The sequence below is a fragment of the Salvelinus sp. IW2-2015 genome, linkage group LG22, assembly GCF_002910315.2.
Source record: "Salvelinus sp. IW2-2015 linkage group LG22, ASM291031v2, whole genome shotgun sequence".
In the NCBI taxonomy this organism is placed as follows: domain Eukaryota; kingdom Metazoa; phylum Chordata; class Actinopteri; order Salmoniformes; family Salmonidae; genus Salvelinus; species Salvelinus sp. IW2-2015.
In genome coordinates, this window is record NC_036862.1 from 35,239,289 (window position 1) to 35,257,699 (window position 18,411).

The window sequence follows — 18,411 nt, forward strand, 5'->3', positions numbered from 1 at the left end:
TCAGCGTTGGATCCTTGCAAGGCACCCGGACCTTCGTCTTCGATACCTCCGTCTCTTTCTCCTGTGAATGACYCTGATGAGGGCCTTGTTAGGCATCTGAAGTAAATCCTTCCCGTCCGACTCGTTGAAGAAAAGTTATTCCTCCAGTATGGGGTGAGTAATCACTGTCCTGATATCTAGAAGCTCTTTTCGGTCATAAGACACAGTGGCAGAAACATTATGTACTAAATAAGTTACAAATAACGCGAAAAAAACATACACAATAGAACAATTGGTTACGGGATCGTAAAACGGCAGCCAAAATGTCTTGTATGTTGCTGCATAAATTATGTAATCTGCCAGGGAGACCATGTATACTGTAGCTAAGAAAGTAATACTAAGTGCATGTTGTGTAGTAAGCTGTTAGTAGCCCATGTGCCTGACCCTAATAATTTTGCCTACTGTTCTGACTTGGTGGTGCACATGTAGCCTATAACCTGTTTTAGAGAAATGTAATCATTGAATATTGTAAGAGCTTTCATTGTCTGCTTATATGTCCCCTTTATTTATCCTACGGTTCTGACTTGGTGTACAGGGATAACACTGTAAGAACGGCCCATGTTCTGAATTCTGTAGCTGTACATTTCAAAAGTGRTGAACAAATATTTATATTGACTATGTCTGTCCTAGCTTAATCAAAATTACGGATTGTCCCCRTATGCCATAGTTTGTACATCTCAAATGTCAGTASAAACCACATTTGTTTAAGCAAGTCAGCCATATCAGCTATGTTTTTTTAAAAGGCAGTAAATAAGCCTGAATGAACTGTTTCGCTGCCAGAAAAAGCTCCGCTGATAGCCAGGTCTAGCAGTGGTAAGGTGTTGGGACTCTGCTGTTGGGACAGCTTTATGTAGGTCCTAGCAGCTTGTGGGCAGGGTTTTTCACCGTTATAGTGCAATTAATGTATTGTTTAGTGTTGTGTTGTGTCGTGGCTTTGCCGGCATGCATCCCCTCCCCATAAAATGTGTTTGCACCACCAAGATTTACATGCTAAAATCGCCACTGGTCTGTGGATATCCAGTCTGTCAGCTGACGCCTGGCTGCTTGAACAGGATCAAATGATTAACTGCCTGGGCTGAGTTACTAGTGAGACACACGGCAAGGGAATGGCTGGAATGGAATACTAGCTATACAATTCAGGTAAGCAGCAGAAGGCCCCCACTCACTATCTTTACTGGATCAGTGGTGTAAAGTACTTAAGTAAAAATACTTTAAAGTACTACTTAAGTAGTTTTTTGTGGTATCTGTACTTTATTTTAGTATTTATATTTTTGACAACTTTTACTTTTCCTTCACTACATTCCTAAAGAAAATAATGTACTTTTTATTCCATACATTTTCTCCTGACATCCAAAAGTACTTGTTACATGATGAATGCTTAGCAGGACAGGAACATAGTCCAATTCACGCACTTATCAAGATAACATAAATGCATCGTTTGTAAATTATGTCTGAGTCTGTTGGAGTGTACCCCTGACTATGCATAAATGTAAAAACAACAAAATGGTGCCATCTGTTTTGCTTAATATAAGGAATTTTAAATGATTTATACTTTTACTTTTAATTTTGATACTTAAGTATATTTTAGCAATTACATTTACTTTTGATACTTAAGTATATTTAAAACCAAATACTTTTAGACTTTTACTCAAGTAATATTTTACTGGGTGACTTTCCCTTCTACTTGAGTAAATTTCTATTAAMGTGTCTATACATTTACACAAGTATGACAATTGGGTACTTTTTCCAKCACTGTACTGYATATGTTACAGCTAACCTSTCTGTGCCCTATCTCTTCTTAGAACAAACAGGCCAACGAGCTGAAGTGCAATGCTGAGTCTCTCGTTGGTTAGCAACTGACCCCCTTTCTTTATAAAGTTATAAGAAAGGATCTACTAGGAGGGAGAGGGTGTGGAGAGGGTGTTTTTCATCATAGAGGCCGCCCCAATGCTTTTCTTCCTGGGAGAAAAGAGAGGGAGTTAGGGATTGAGAGAAGGGGGAGGGGGGCCTTCAGTTGAACACTATGGCTGGTAATATATGCAGCCTTATTGTGGAGAGTCAATGCACCGTGCATTAATGGGGGGGGATACCTTCAGCCTTCCGTTTACCCCCTCAGAAAGACTCAGTGTCAACCAGACTCTCATGCAAGCTGCAACAGCGGCGCCCATCCCATCTATTACTTATTTATGTATTTTCATACCAGAGAGGACATCTTGAGACAAGGCCCAAGGACAACGGACTGGAGGACTCAATAATGGTGTGATAATAATGGTGTGAAGAACTTTTCTCTGATTACAGACTGTGGTTGAAGGCTCAGCAGAACTCACATGTGGATTTCCTCTACAGACAGTTGACACATAGCATGTCTGACACGTACGCCAATAGTGTCTGAACTCTGGAGATATTTCAAACTCACTTATCAAGCAGGAAGTAGAAGGAACAGGATCAAGAACCAAGACAGGTCATGAATTAAGGTGAAAAAATGACTATGCGACGTACATTCGTACAGCAATACATTAGATTATCAAGTTGAAGATGAGGGCTTTCCTCATCTGATATACAGCAAGAAATTATAGTAACTATTGTAATTATAAGTAACAACTGCTTATGAAATGCAATGCTATTCAATGGTATTCTTTTAAATAATTTTAGGTTCATATTTCTATGGCTGAAATCCATGGTTACAAGCCAGCACYTGGGACTAAAATTGTTTATCTAACACAATATTATATAATACATGTATGTACAACTTTGTTTACTTTATTACTATGGCAATGATCATACACATTATTAGTTAACTTTGGGTGCGTTTGTAAATTCATTTTGGCTACTCCGGTTTCAGAGCACTCTCCTTTGAGTGTGCCAGAGCGCAGAATAACTGATGAATTTACTAACAAGCAACCCCCATTGAACAGGCAATATGACAGGTGTCAGTAAAGGTTGGCAAAAAACTGAATTAAATTGTTGCTAGCAGCACAGTTACAGACACTAATGCTCTAGATTGATGAAAACAAGGCTTGTGATAGGACAAGCAGTAAAAGTGGTTGAGGTTAGAGACATGAAACTGATAGTCACTGTGGTGAGTATGGACAACAGAGAATGTGCTAGAAGGCTTCAGAGATTCCAGAACACTGTTCAGTTGGAGGTTTGACATTTGTTGTGGGGTATTTAGGAGACTTCACTGATCAATGCCCCATAAACATGGTGGATAAATGCAAAAGGGGTTCATGGCCTATTTTGTTCTACTTGGAAAATCTCTGTCACCACAAACAAATTGTTTATGTGGCCACAAGGTTCAAGACACACATCCTCCTCAAAAATAAAGGAGGACCAAGGCACTCTTCATATAATTAATTAAAATGCCTTTATTTGTATGTTCAATGGAAACAAAGTTTCAAAACTCAGACGCGTTTCGGCTGCATGGCCTTCGTCAGGGAGTACAAAGATATGATAATACAATGTCCTCTTTTAAACATKTTTTTCCAACCAACCCTGATTTGAAGATTGAGTGGTTACAGAATTCATTGGACAACACCTAGTAAGCAATACTATACACATTAAAAGTGAAATACTGTAGATATGTTATCAAAAATGCACATCCTCCTGTTCTCACAACTAACACACTTTATTACTATGGCGATGATCATACATATTATTAGTTAACTTTGGGTGTGTTTGTAAATTCATTTTGGCTATGTATTCCGATTTCAGAGCACTCTCCTTTGAGTGTGCCAGAGTGCAGAATAACTGATTAATTTACAAACGCACAACGCCCATTGAATATGACAGGTGTCAGTAAAGGTTGCCAAAAAACGTAATTAAATTGTTGCTAGCAGCACAGTTACAGTCACTAATGCACTAGATAGCATGAAAACAGCCTAACTAGCTCTGCTATGGGGAGTAAAATGGTCAGAGTGAGGTGTTCTCTCATTTGTGTCTGGAAGTAGCTAGCAAGCTTGGGTGCTTGACTGCCATTGTGAGGTCAGAACACTCTGATCAACCTTACTCCTCAGCCAGAGCGGCCAGTGTGCGCTCTGAACACTCTGACAACGCMTTGAATTTACAAATGTCCCAGAGCGCACTCTGACTCACTAAAGGCAATTTACAAATGCACCGTTTAATTAGGGTTCTACATCAGATTAGTCAAGGAAACATCCCAGTGATGGGTACCACACACAATCCAGTTAATCTAGTCATCAAGACATACTATGTCAGGTAAGCATCCTTATTTCAGTACAGTGTATTGTGACTCTCACCATGTCATTTCTGGTGAGCATGTACTTCAAAGTTAAATTAGGCTTCATTGTGCTAAATTTTAACAATTTCCTACAGCATACACTAGCAAGATAAGCAGAGAGACAGATAGAATAAAATATGTTTTGGGGTATTGATGAAAACAAGGCTCGTGATAGGACAAGTAGCAAAAGTGGTTGAGGTTAGAGACATGAAACTGATAGTCACTGTGGTGAGTATGCACAACAGAGAATGTGCTAGAAGGCTTCAGAGATTCCAGAACACTGTTCAGTTGAAGGTTTGACATTTGTTGTGGGGTATTTAGGAGACTTCACTGATCAATGCCCCATAAACATGGTGGATAAATGCAAAAGGGGTTCATGGCCTATTTTGCTCTATTTGGAAAAACTCTCTCACCACAAACAATTGTTTATGTGGCCACAAGGTTGAAGACACACATCCTCCTGTTCTCACAACTAACACAACACACACGGGCACATAACACACGTAACACACTGGTTTGCATTTTGTGTAAAGATACAATTATCAAAAACCTTGCAAGTCTACCGGTACCAACATACCTAAGACCAAAGTCTAATGTAAATAATGATATGTTTCAGGTGTAATGTCTTCTTCTCCCCACCCTATTCCCCAGTAAGTGATGATGTCACAGAGCAGGGGTCATGGTGGGTCAGGGGTTCGGATGAGGGAGCTGTATGTTCTGCTGTGTGTGGTACTGACTCTACCAGGCTGCAGAGGCTTCCTCCCCAACTTCTGGTCCCGTGTGTTAACCCTGTCCTTGGACTCCTACACACACCAATTCATCACCGAGCAGGGTGTCCTCAACGTCACTCTGGAGACACTGAGCATGGCCAACACACACCAGCACCGACACACACAGGAGCAGGTGAGGCTGTGGTGTGTATGTAAACACACACACACACATAATCACATTGCAGTACTGTGTTCCACCTTAAGAGTGTTTAATCCAGCTCCAGGTAATTGAGGATGCATGGAAGGCTGTCTATAGACACAAACATGTCTATAGACACAACATGATGATGATAATACTAATGATGACTGCTGTCAGTATCACGACCAGTATTATTGTGTTATTGCTGCTTTTGGGAATGTTGCTTTGGCTGCCTAGTGGCTCGTTGGACTAGTAACCGGAAGGTTGCAAGATCGAATCTCTGAGCTGACAAGGTAAAAATCTGTCGTTCTGCCCCTGCACAAGGCAGTTAACCCACTGTTTCTAGGCCGTCATTGAAAATAAGAATTTGTTCTTAACTGACTTGCCTAGTTAAATAAAGGTAATATAATACAGAATCAATTAAATAGATTTCTCAAAACAGAATTAAAAATATACAGTAGCTGTGAGCAGCAATGAACAGGGTTCACAGGATGACAGAAAGGACACAACATCAGTTGGATAACAAAGCAAGCACTCTATCATATAATAACTATATTCCTTCATGTACAAAATCTGGAGAGAATCTGACGTATGGTTCATTAGGAGCATTAGGGATACATATGCAAAGAATGAGTCGAAGAGTTTAATTCCAAAACCCTATATATCAATTTTAAGAAATGTTGGTAAATTAGCTTTTATTGTTTAAAGAAATMATGAAAGAGATTGGTGTTTTTCACTATCTAATCATGTTATGGGGTTGTTCAATAGAGTACCACATTATGAGTCATAATACCCATAAAATCTAGCGGTCAAACAGGAAAATTATTCCAATKGTTTTTTCCCACAATTTTTCCCATAGCGGATTTGAGAAACACTTAAAATAAGGTCTGTGTTTCGTGTAGGCTTACCCTGGCGTGATGTTTTGATAACCATGTAAATCTCTCTCAGACAACGTGACTTTTATTAATACTCAGATTCGAAAATGCTAATTAGCATCAAAGTAGATATCATGCAAGACTACAAATCCTTGCAAGCTCCTTTACGCCATCTGGTTTCATTTCAGAGAGACAAATAACAATGTTTTTTTTGCAAAATGCTATATATCCACCTCACTCTCAGAGAAATAAGTAGTACTACTAGGTTTTACACAGTCAAGTAAGAAATAAACGTGCCTATTTTCCTCGAAAGTACTTAATGTTACGATTCCAAAACAATACAATATTACAGATAGCAAATTAATTATCTCACATCTCGGAAAAGATTTGTAATGTTGTGCTTCTTGTTGATGAAAGGCATGCTAATGTTGGGTTTTTGAGCTAGTGCCCAATTGATTCCCATTCACTCCTTGAAGGAGAGCGCTCCTTGTCCCAGAATCGCCCAGATTGCACCGCACGGCCCATTYATGTAGCAAGGGCAACGTACACAATGGCCGTTAATACAATTCCAAGGGAGTTTCCAATCTCCTTTAAACTATCTCTGGCTCTGCTCAACTAATGAAGAGACATGAGAGAACAGTTAGCTGTTAGCTACTTTTGGTCACTCAAAACTTCGTCAAGGTACATAATAATGTTTTTGAAATAATCACTCCTATCTTATATTTGACGAGGTGTAAGCACTTCTGACACCCTGTTATGATGACCTTATGGTACGTTCAAGACAACTGGGAATTCAGAAAAAAACGAGGTCATATCATGACGTCTGTGATTTTAAGTTGGGGAGTCGGAGCTCTAGAAAGAGGCCGAGTTCCCGACTTGCAGARGTTGAATTCCGAGTTCAAGACAAATTTTCCCAGTCGGTGTTCGTTTTTTTTCTGAGTTCCCAGTTTGAACACACTGAAGTCAGAAGTTGGAGATTTCGGAGTTCTGAGTTCATAGTTGTTTTGAACGCTGCATTAGTCAGATATCACAGGAGGTTGGTGGCACCTTAATTGGGGAGGAAGGCCTTGTGGTAATGGCTGGAGTGGAATTAGTGGAATCCATAATGACGCTGTGAATCCATAATGACGATGACGATGAGGATGATGAATAAACTCAGTTGCTGGATGATGAGGATGATGATGTTGACGGTCTCACAGGCAGGTCTGGGTCGGGGGTTCTGGCATGCAGTGGGGGAGGTGGTGCATTCCAATGCGGCCATGGACTTCCTGAGCTCCACACGGTCCGACCCAGTCTACCACTTTGACTCGGAGCGCGTGGAGGAATCTATGGCGATGCTACGGCAGTTCTGGGCCCAAACCCTGCTCTCTGCACGGGCCAAAGAGTACCAGGGGGCGAGACACAGTCTGGGACAGCTGCTACACTCATTGCAGGTACAATAGGCCAAACACACGGTACTCTGTAAGATAGCACATCATGTCAAATGTAAATATCACTCATCCAATAATATTTGGCGTTGTGGCAATTTGAATATGCAATGAGCCTTTTACATGAGAATGACAGGAGAGGTCCCCAGTGTCTGACCTGCAGGACGCTGATTGTCTGTCTCTGTGAACAGGATTTCTACAGCCATAGTAACTGGGTGGAGATGGGTCAGCACTCAATATACCTCCACCTGCTGCAGCCTGGGCAGCCAGCCTTCCCTGTAGCCACAGGTACAGTTAAAACAAATCTTGGGTTAAATTAACGAGATCTGTGTTCATAGTTCTCTTTGTCTATCTGTCCTCCCCAGAGGACACTCCTACCTGTATGGAGTGTCACAGCGCTACCTGCAGAGACAACCTCCTGCCCAGACTGACCCAAAGTCAGCAGTACCCTCTACTGCTCACCACCGGGTACTTCAGCACCTACCCACCCAAACCACAAGGTACGGAGGCCTAGCTATTTTCATTCCTGTGTAGATTGAAGAACTAACATCTGAGCCAGATATATTGATTCAGTTATTTGTAATCTTAAAAAAAAAAAGGAAATACTTCAAACGTCTGCAAGCTTCAACATGAGTGTGGTTTCCATTTGAGAAAATCTCTGTCACACTTTATAATAACTTTATCTTTGATGAATAATCATTATAAATACTGTGTTTTTCAGGGAAGTGTAGTCACGGGGGTGTACTGGACAGCAGTCGTCACCAAGGGGCCAAGGGTGGCATCAATAAGGACAGCACCTCCCCTCTCTTCTCCCCCCATCACTACCTCCATMTGGAGGCTGCCCGCCTCGCTACCACGGCAACCATTACTGTGCTCAGAGACCTCCGAGACAGTGTGGGCAACATCAGCTTCCTTAGGTGGGGTCTATGTAGCCTTCATTATGGTGTTAAATACACTTTTTTAAATAAAGTTTCATATGATTACATTTTAATTTGATCTATAGACAATCCATTTGTGCTGATATTCTAAACATGGTAAACATGGTACACAGAACTTATCATATAATGTGTTGTAACTACTCGTGCCACTGTGTTTCCTGTTCTTGGCTGTACTATCTTGAGGGCAGACTGTTTCCTTCCGTTGGCTGTTCTATCCTGAGGGCAGACTGTTTCCTTCTGTTGGCTGTTCTATCCTGAGGGCAGACTGTTTCCTTCTGTTGGCTGTTCTATCCTGGAGGGCAGACTGCTTCCTTCTGTTGGCTGTTCTATCCTGAGGGCAGACTGTTTCCTTTCGTTGGCTGTACTATCCTGAGGGAAGACTGTTTCCTTCTGTTGTCTGTACTTTCCTGAGTGCAGACTGTTTCCTTCTGTTGGCTGTACTATCCTGAGGGCAGACTGTTTCCTTCTGTTGGCTGTACTATCCTGAGGGCAGACTGTTTCCTTCTGTTGTCTGTACTTTCCTGAGTGCAGACTGTTTCCTTCTGTTGGCTATACTATCCTGAGGGCAGATGTTTCCTTCTGTTGGCTATACTATCCTGAGGGCAGACTGTTTCCTTCTGTTGGCTATACTATCCTGAGGGCAGACTGTTTCCTTCTGTTGGCTATACTATTCTGAGGGCAGACTGTTTCCTTCTGTTGGCTYTACTATCCTGAGGGCAGACTCTTCAGTGTGAAGCAGCCTCCAGCGCTGGTGTTTGTTATGGACTCCACAGGCAGCATGTTTGAGGAGATCACCGCAGCCCGCCTCCGTGCCCACTCTATCATCAAGGCCCGCGCCAACACTCCCGAGCAGCCTGGCACCTTCCTGCTGGTGCCCTTCCATGACCCAGGTGAGGGGAGGGAGAGGGCATGTTTTGTTACCCTTCCCCAGATCTGTGCCTCAACACAATCCTGTGTCTGAGCTCTACGGAACAATTCCTTCGACCTCATGGCTTGGTTTTTGCACTGACATGCACTGTCAACTGTGGGACCTTATATAGACAGGTGTGTGCCTTTCCAAATCATGTCCAATCAATTGAATTTACCACAGGTGGACTCCAATCAAGTTGTAGAAACATCTCAAGGATGATCAATGGAAACAGGGTGCACCTGAGCTCAATTTTGAGTTTAATAGCAAAGGGTCTGAATTCTTATGTAAATAAGGTATTTCAGTTTTTTATTTGCACAAACTAAAACCTGTTTTCGCTTTATCATTATGGTGTATTGTGTGTAGATTGATGAGGATTTAAAAAAAAAAATACATTTTAGAATAAGGCTGTAATGTAATTTTTTTTTTTTAAGTCAAGGGGTCTGAGTACTTTCCGAATGCACTGTATATATAATTATATTGCGGTGCTACCAGTGTAACTGACTCAGTGTGTACGGTGCTGAAGTGAGTATGTTCCCTGTGTTCTCTGTGCTCCAGGGGTGGGGCCGGTGTATGAGACAGAGAAACCGGAGGAGTTCATGAGCTATATGGAGAACCTGATGGCTCTGGGTGGAGGAGATGAACCTGAGATGTGTCTTTCTGCCATACAGGTAACACAGAGAGTAGCTACAGCTGATTTGACATCAAATTATTATCTTTTAATAACAGCATAGGATAACATACAGTAAACAGAACATAAATTGTACATAGCAACAGCCAAATCATCATTTTCAGAGGATTTCATTTTTATATTTTAGCAGTTTTTTACCCTCTCTTTGTTGATAGTCTTATGTACATTCATGTACCTGTGTGTTACAGCTTGCCCTCACTCATAGCCCACCCCTGTCAGAGATTTTTGTATTCACTGATGCCTCCCCTAAAGATGCTCACCTGTACAATGCTGTGAGGGCTCTTATACTGGAGAAACAATGCAAGGTAACACTTTTTGTTTGTGTGATAAAAATGATAATTTATAACGAAGGATCCCAGATAAACAATCCAATCCCTTCTGGCTCCACCAGGTGACCTTCCTTCTGACTGAAGACCCCAGTCACAAGATGAAGGGCAGCGGGAGGAAGAGGAGGAGGAGGAGGAGGGAGACTCTGTCCCCTGACCGTTTCGCTCTCTACTCCTCCTTGTCCTCTGTTTCCGGGGGACTGACTGTCTTCACCACTAACTCAGACATCCACCGTGTCTCTGCCATAGTTGAGGACAACACAGCTGCAGATAAGGTACTGCAACAAGGCAAAATACTCACTGTGGTAGAGTACAATCATTATCTACAGAGGTGCACCTGCCCATACTGATCCACTATTTGTCTGAAATTAATAGGTTTTATTACTATATGATACAATGCTAAATAAAATAGTTTCTTAGAATGGTACTTTTCTGCTTATTKTTTTCAGGCAGGAGACCTGTCATTGGTATTATCCCTAGATGAGTTGCCTCCCACATGTTGCCCTAGGTCTGGGATTTTGTAGACTACAATACGTCATTTGGGAAACACTGCCCTCGCGCCAAAGCCTTCTGTCTCCCTCTGTAGGTGACTCTGCTACATGCAGAGAGTGATAGTGACTCCAACTTATCCCACTCCTTCAGTGTGGACAATGCAGTGAAGTGCGTGACCCTTCACCTCATTGGAGACCTCAGACAATGTGTCCTCAGCAGCCCAACTGGTACGACTACACATTACACACACTGACGTGTAGATACACACATGGACCACAGCCTTTTCTGTATGACATCTTCCTTCTCTCATTGTCTCCCTCCGCCCCTCCCAGATCGTACTCAGTCTCTGTTGAATCAGCAGGGTCCCCTGGCAGAGTGTGAGCAGTTTCAGGGTCTGTACAGGATCAGCCTGCTGTCCCCTATAGAGCCAGGCCAGTGGCACCTCAACACCATTGCTGATGGTCACGTCARCTTTAATGCCATAGGTACCCCGTCTGTCACTACACTACACACAGTACCTGTTCCCACAGGGTAATCATGAGCAAAACTCTAGTAGGCCGACTGATAACAGAGCAATACCTGTCTCCCAAGCTGACAGCAATGTGGACTTCCTGTATTACTTTGCTGTGGAGGCCAATGGAACGCATCCAGGCCTGGCTAGAGTGGAGGGGAGTCCAATCGCAGGTGAGGGGGGTGTGGTTTTTGGCTAGAATACAGTATCTATTTATTTATCCTTCATTTGTCTAGCCTATACACTTCATGACTAAATAATCATGATCACATCTATTCATCCATTTGGTGTTTCATGTCCGTTCAGGTGTCCCAACCTTTCTAGTGCTGGCTGTCACAGGTCTATTGCCCAATGAGGAGGCCTCTTTCAGTCACGTGACCCTGCTGGGAGCCAATGGGGAGAGCCTCCAGAAAGTGTGGCTAAACTCGTCCTCTTCATCTGCGTCCTCTGGAGAGGAGCTGGTTGGCTGGATGGCCTCTGTTCCCAGGGTGCCGTTCTGTGTCCGTCTATCCGGCAGAGACGGGCGAGGGAACCGCCTGGAACGCGTCTCCACGGAGATGATCCAGCACACACACATTAAGATACAGGTAGAACAACAACAGCAACTATCAGCCAACTGATACTGTACAGCCCAACATCTGGACATCATGGACAATAAGGCCGAGCACAATGCTGCACTGTGCATAACAGAACACACCACAAAAATCAGTTGTCAAGCAGAACATTACAAATAACAAGACAGTCTAGCACAACACAGCCATGAACACAATAGAAGAAAGAGTAAGACATTATGCACCTTCTCTCCCTCCTCCCGCCGCTCCCTCCCTCCTCCCTCCCTCCTCCCTCCCTCCTCCCTACTCCTCCTCCTCTCCTCCCTCAGGTCCTGTCTATCCCACGTCTGGTTCCTGGCCACAGTACGACAGTATTTTTTGATGTTCAGAACCACGGCCCCGCCCGAAACCTCACCCTGACCGCTGACGATGACCGGGGATATCTCTCTCAGAGAGGACCACACAGGTAGACAGGGCAAAACAGACCAACAATGCCAAACTGTCACAAAATGGCAAATTATTATAATAATGAATAATTTATTACACTTTTATAGCACTTTGCATTACAGACAGAATCACAAAGCTCTTGTTAAGCAAAATAAACAACAATTAATWAAAAAATATATTGTCACGTTCCTGACCTGTTTTCTGTTATTTTTGTATGTGTTAGTCGGTCAGGYCGTGAGTTTGGGTGGGCAGTCTATGTTATGTGTTTCTATGTTGGTTTATGGGTGACCTGATATGGTTCTCAATTAGAGGCAGGTGGTTTACGTTTCCTCTGATTGAGAGCCATATTAAGGTAGGTGGTTTCACATTGTTTGTTGTGGGTGGTTGTCTCCTGTGTCTGTGTATGTTGCGCCACACGGGACTGTTTCGGTTTGTTTGTTTGTTTGTTTGTTTGTTTGTTTGTTTGTTTGTTTGTTTGTTTGTTTGTTTGTTTGTTTGTTTGTAGTTTGTACCTGTTCCTGCGTTCTTCGTTACATGTAAGTTCGTAGTCCAGGTCTGTCTACTTCGTTTGTCGTTTTGTTATTTTGTTTATTATCAAGTATAGTTTGTTTTTCGTCTTGTTTGAATAAATATCATGTCATTTCACAACGCTGCGATTTGGTCAAATCCCTACTCCTCCTCTTCAGACGAAGAGGAGGAGAACACCCGTTACATATATACTGTATAGCAGATAGTCATCACTGCTCCCTACTCTATGTTATTTCTCATTCTAAAATGTTATTCTCTCAGGCTCTCTGTGGGGGAGAGAGGGTCAGTGAGGGGGAAGGTGGAGCTCCAAACTCCTAAGGGGGCTGAGGCAGGAGGGGCTGTCACTATGACCCTGACAGTGCGAGTGCTGGACTCCCTGGATTCCAACTARGCAGTGTTGCACCTGACTGTGGTTCCTCCGGTGAGACCCATACACTGAGACAACCGAGCTTCTACTATGAGTACAATACARACATACTGTAGAAACAAGGCCTTTGAATCTCAGCTTTGGAGATCAGAGGCTCACTGGAATCCAGCATTCAAAATACATAGGGAAATGTCTATTTAATATACACATACTAATCACCTTGCCCACCCCTCTTTATGTCATGATTTCCTATGTAGTAACCCTGATATCACATCCTGTCCCCTTCTCCCCCAGGATCCTGACATGTCTCCCCCGTCATGTTCCATCATGCGAGTAGAACACACCTGCCCAGGCCCGACTCAGTGCACAGGAGCCAGATGGACTGTCTCTCTGGCTGTGACAGACAGGGGGCGCTCTGGCCTGGCCTCCCTCCAGCTCTCCCAGGGTCAGGGCATTCTCACCCTGCTCCACAGCCCCACAGACCCCCCAGGCGACAGCCTGGAGGAGAACCAGCCCACCCCCAAGCACAAACCCCAGAACCAGAGAGACAGGGAGAGGACAAGCCCAGCACATGGGGAGAATAGCTATGCTGAACTGGATCCCAGGCTGGTACAAGGTAACCCTCCTCTGAACGTGGCCCAGTGGACAGGTGGATTGCCCAAGCCTCTGTGGGTGAGGTACACCTCCCCCTGCTGCTCCCCCCAGGCGGAGCTCCTGGTGTGGGACGGGGCCGGCAATGTGAGGCGCTGCCACCTGACCTCCAGCCAGCAGAGGGGTATACGGGAGAGGAGTGGAGTGTCAAACAGGGCTGGAGAGATGCCYCTGCAAAGTTGCTTCCTGTTGTTTTCATTGTTGAGTTTGATTTGGACTGTTCCACTGTAGGTTGATGTGGGATKATTTCTCTATGTCAAATAACCTTAAAGATGTTTTGRAACCAAAAGGCTTCTGTTTTTATGGGCCACTAGAAGCACACTTTAGACTTCAGTTCCTCACTTGAACCCTTCACTGGAAAGCAGACAATGATGAATTAAGTTGTTTTTTAAATAGTACTTTATTGACATTGTGTCACGCCCTGGCCTAACCAAAATAGAGAATAAAAGCCTCTCTATGGCCAGGGGCTCTCCCTTTTAGAGTCAGGTTTTGCGGCCGGAGTCCCACCATGGGGGGGGAATAGGGGGGGGTACTGTCACGCCCTGGCCATAGAGAGGCTTTTATTATCTATTTTGGTTAGGCCAGGTGTGACCAGTGGGCATTCTAGTTTCTTTGTTTCTATGATTTCTATTCTTTGTGTTTGGCCGGGTGTGTTCTCAATCAGAGGCAGTTGTCTTCGTTGTCTCTGATTGAGAATCATACTTAGGTAGCCTTTTTCCACCTAGTTTGTGGTAGTTGTTTTCTGTTTAGTTTAGTTACCTTACAGAACTGTTTTCGATTCGTTCTCTTTGTTATTTTTGTTCGAGTGTTCTAATTTATAAAAATATTATGAACACGTACCACGCTGCGCTTTAGTCCACTCCTTCTTCATCAGACGAGCGTTACAGAACTACCTACCACAAGCGGACCAAGCAGCGTGGTAAGGAGGAGCAGAGGGTTCAGGATTCATGGACTTGGGAGGAAATCCTGGACAGGAAAGGACCCTGGAGGCAGGCTGGGGAATATCGCCGTCCGAAAGAGGAACTGGAAGCAGCTAAAGCTGAGAGGCGGCGATATGAGGCAAGTCAGCGAAGCAGGCACGAGAGGCAGTGGGCACATGGGGAGATTGGCGGTGGCAGGTTATAGACCTGAGCCAACTCCCCGGGCTTACCGTGGGAAGTGAGTGACCGGGCAGGCACCATGTTATGCGATAAAGCGCACGGTGTCTCCGGTGCGCATGCACAGCCCGGTGCGCTCGGAGCCAGCTCTCCGTAAGTACCACGCTAGAGTGGGCATCCAGCCAGGGCAGGCTGTGGCAGCTCAGTGCGCTTGGTCTCCGGTGCGCCGTTTCGGCCCAGGGTATCCTGCGCCGGCTCTGCGCACTGTGTCTCCGGTGCGCTGTGACTGCTCAGTGCGTCCTATGCCTGCGCTCCGCCCGTGCTAGGCTAAAGTGGGCATTCAGCCAAGAGGAGAGTTGCAAGTGGTAAGCACCAGATCTCCAGTGCTCCCCCACAGCCTGGTTCGACCTGTGCCTGCGCTCTGGAGGTGCCGGGCTAAAGTGGGCATTCAGCCGGGAAGAGTGGTGCCAGGGATACGCACCAGATCTCCAGTGCTCCCCCACAGCCCGGTCCATCCAGTGCCTCCTCCAAGGACCAGGCCTCCAGTAGGTCTCCCCAGCCTGGTTCATCCCGTGCCTCCTCCACGGCCCAGGCCTCCAGCGACGGCCTTCAGTCCGGAGCCTCCAACGACGGTCTCCATTCTGGAGCCTCCAGCGACGTTCTCCAGTCCGGAGCCTCCTGCGACGGTCTCCAGTCCGGAGCCTCCTGCGACGGTCTCCAGTCCCGAGCCTCCAGCGACGGTCTCCAGTCCGGGGCCCCCAGCGAGTGTGCCCAGTCCGGGGCCCGCAACGAGGGTGCCCAGTCCGGGGCCCGCAACGAGGGTCCCCAGTCCGGGGCCCGCTACGAGGGTCCCCAGTCCGGGGTCGGCGGTAAAGGTCCCCGCACCAGAGGCGCCACCAAAGTGGGGGGAGCCAGAGACGGAGGGGGGTCTACGACAGGCACCAGAGCCGCCGCCGTAAAGGAAGCCCACCCGGACCCTCTCCCTTTTAGAGTCAGGTTTTGCAGCCGGAGTCCGCACCTTTGGGGGGGATACTGTCACACCCTGGCCATAGAGAGGCTTTTATTATCTATTTTGGTTAGGCCAGGGTGTGACTAGGGTGGGCATTCTAGTTTCTTTATTTCTATGTTTTCTATTTCTTTGTGTTTGGCCGGGTGTGGTTCTCAATCAGAGGCAGCTGTCTTTCGTTGTCTCTGATTGAGAATCATACTTAGGTAGCCTTTTTCCCACCTGGGTTTGTGGGTAGTTGTTTTCTGTTTAGTTTAGTTACCTTACAGAACTGTTCGTTTGTCTCTTTGTTATTTTTGTTCAAGTGTTCTAATTTATTAAAATATTATGAACACGTACCACGCTGCGCTTTGGTCCACTCCTTCTTCATCAGACGAGCGTTACACATTGTGTCATACAAACCCTTATCCTTGTTGTCATTTGTTTTTGTTAATATTTTTTTCCCTTTTTCWCCCCAATTGGTAGTTACAGTCTTGTCCCATCGCTGACTCCCGAACAGACTGTTTACACCACTACAAGGTGTTAGAGACAAATAAATGCCGTGTCCTTTTTACCTTTATTTAACTAGGCAAGTCAGTTAAGAAAACATTCTTATTTACAATGACGGCCTACCCTGGCCAAACCCTAACCCAGACGACGCTGGGCCAATTGTGCCCTGCCCTATGGTACTCCCAATCACGGCCGGTTGTGATACAGCCTGGAATCAAATCAGGGTCTGTAGTGACGCATCTAACACTGAGATGCAGTGCCTTAGACCGCTGCACCAGACTTGAATTACCCGTGAATGTAGTTCACCCAGTCCGAACCATTCACGTGGTGTTCAAATCAAATCACCTGTGTGCACCTACATTGTAAACTTTCATTCAAAGGCTAGGTTGTAGCAACCTCATGATGGGTATAGGGAAACGTTTAGTATCATGTAGTAGTTTAAACCTTTCGATGTTAAATTGAACTGGGTGAATGGAATTTGAATGACAGTCATCCAATATGCTGTGATAGAAATAAGGCCATGCTCATCTTAAACGGCATCGACTGCCACTGGTTAACATGTGTTTGTTTTTTACTTGCACTCACGCACACACGCATGGGCACACACCACACACATAAATCAGTACCATGGACAGTCACGTCATATTTAGATTACATTGATTACACAATCGTTTTTGGTATATTTTAGTTGTCACTGTATTCGACTAAGCATACTGTAGGTGATTAGATGATGTTGAAATGGTGCTGGAATAGTGGAGGCAGCGGCTGTTTTCTTTGCGACTTGCTGTAACTRATGGTTGTAAGTCATAGTTGTTTAGTAGTCCGAAAGTTTCGGAAACATTAACTTGCTTGACCATGCTGTTGGTCATGTAACTGTTTGTTACATGCAATATGTTTTGTGGACTTCACCGGACAGATGTTGCTCTCCGGTTTTGTAATGAAAGAAATGTGTGGTTCAATTTATTCTGCCACTGTGTCTTCGTATTGTCTCGACCATAGGCCTATATATCGCAGTGTCAAGGCATATGAACAGGTTATAGAGCAAACAATGCAATTATCACAACACATAGGTTGTTCTGTGTCTTTTTTTCCTGGCTTGGCTTCCCTGGCGATTTTACCCAGGCACAGCTACTGTTTAACAGTCACACAAAACMATTCACTTTTCCAGCCCTGGAACAGATCGATAAATCCTCCTCCATGGAGCTACTTCCTGATGTTAACCACTCCTTCAATGATATGCTGAAACATTGATTTGTGGTTTCAAGTGTATCTTGCAGCTCATGTAACAGTAAAATAACAATTAACAGGATTTGTTTTTACAACATCAACCACAACAACAAAAGCAGAAAGTCTACCATTTGTAAATGACTAGGTTTTTATAGATGTCACGCCCTGACCTTAGAGAGCTGTTTTATTTCTCTATTTGGTTAGGTCAGGGTGTGATGTGGGGTGGGCATTCTATGTTTTGTTTTCTAGGTTTCTGTATTTCTATGTTTTGGCCYGGTATGGTTCTCAATCAGGGACAGCTGTCTATCGTTGTCTCTGATTGAGAATCATACTTAGGCAGCCTTTTTTCCCACCTAACGTGTGGGTAATTATTATTTTTCCGTGTGTGTTTGTGTGCACCTCAGTTGCGTCACGTTCTTTGCTGTTTACCTGTTTGTTTTCTTGGTTAAGTTTTTCACTCCGATTAAAAGATGTGGAACGACATGCACGCTGCGCCTTGGTTGTTTTATGACAGGGAGTTTGAGGATAGCGAGCGTGACAATAGAGCACAAATTCATACAGATATTTCTTTGGTGTTCAGAAATGTTTACAACATGTATACAGATCAACTACTTCGTTAACTGAAATACTAAGCCCTTATCGCTCAGAATATGAACTAGCACTTGGAAGACCAGAAATAAACACTATTAGATAATA

The 18,411-nt window shown here is 44.4% G+C and overlaps 1 protein-coding gene and 1 long non-coding RNA gene across 4 annotated transcripts; both read left to right on the plus strand.

Annotated features, from left to right (window-relative positions):
• The first annotated feature begins 2,114 nt into the window (after positions 1–2,114).
• Positions 2,115–18,198, plus strand: vwa7 (von Willebrand factor A domain containing 7). Of its 3 annotated transcripts, XR_011473890.1 has the most exons (18): positions 2,116–2,513; positions 4,928–5,179; positions 7,260–7,493; positions 7,679–7,775; positions 7,853–7,987; positions 8,209–8,404; positions 9,146–9,315; positions 9,891–10,003; positions 10,212–10,328; positions 10,415–10,624; positions 10,936–11,068; positions 11,174–11,326; positions 11,433–11,525; positions 11,659–11,939; positions 12,233–12,369; positions 13,140–13,299; positions 13,540–14,382; positions 15,990–18,198. XR_011473890.1 is itself a non-coding variant. In XM_023967261.2 (17 exon segments), coding segments are annotated over 16 exon segments (3,063 nt in total). In that variant the 5' UTR covers positions 2,115–2,513; positions 4,893–4,933; the 3' UTR covers positions 14,128–14,420.
• On the plus strand, positions 12,380–12,894 carry LOC139022835 (uncharacterized). The gene is made up of 2 exons (XR_011473891.1): positions 12,380–12,823; positions 12,856–12,894. It is a non-coding gene; the product is annotated as an uncharacterized lncRNA (long non-coding RNA).
• Positions 18,199–18,411: the final 213 nt, after the last annotated feature.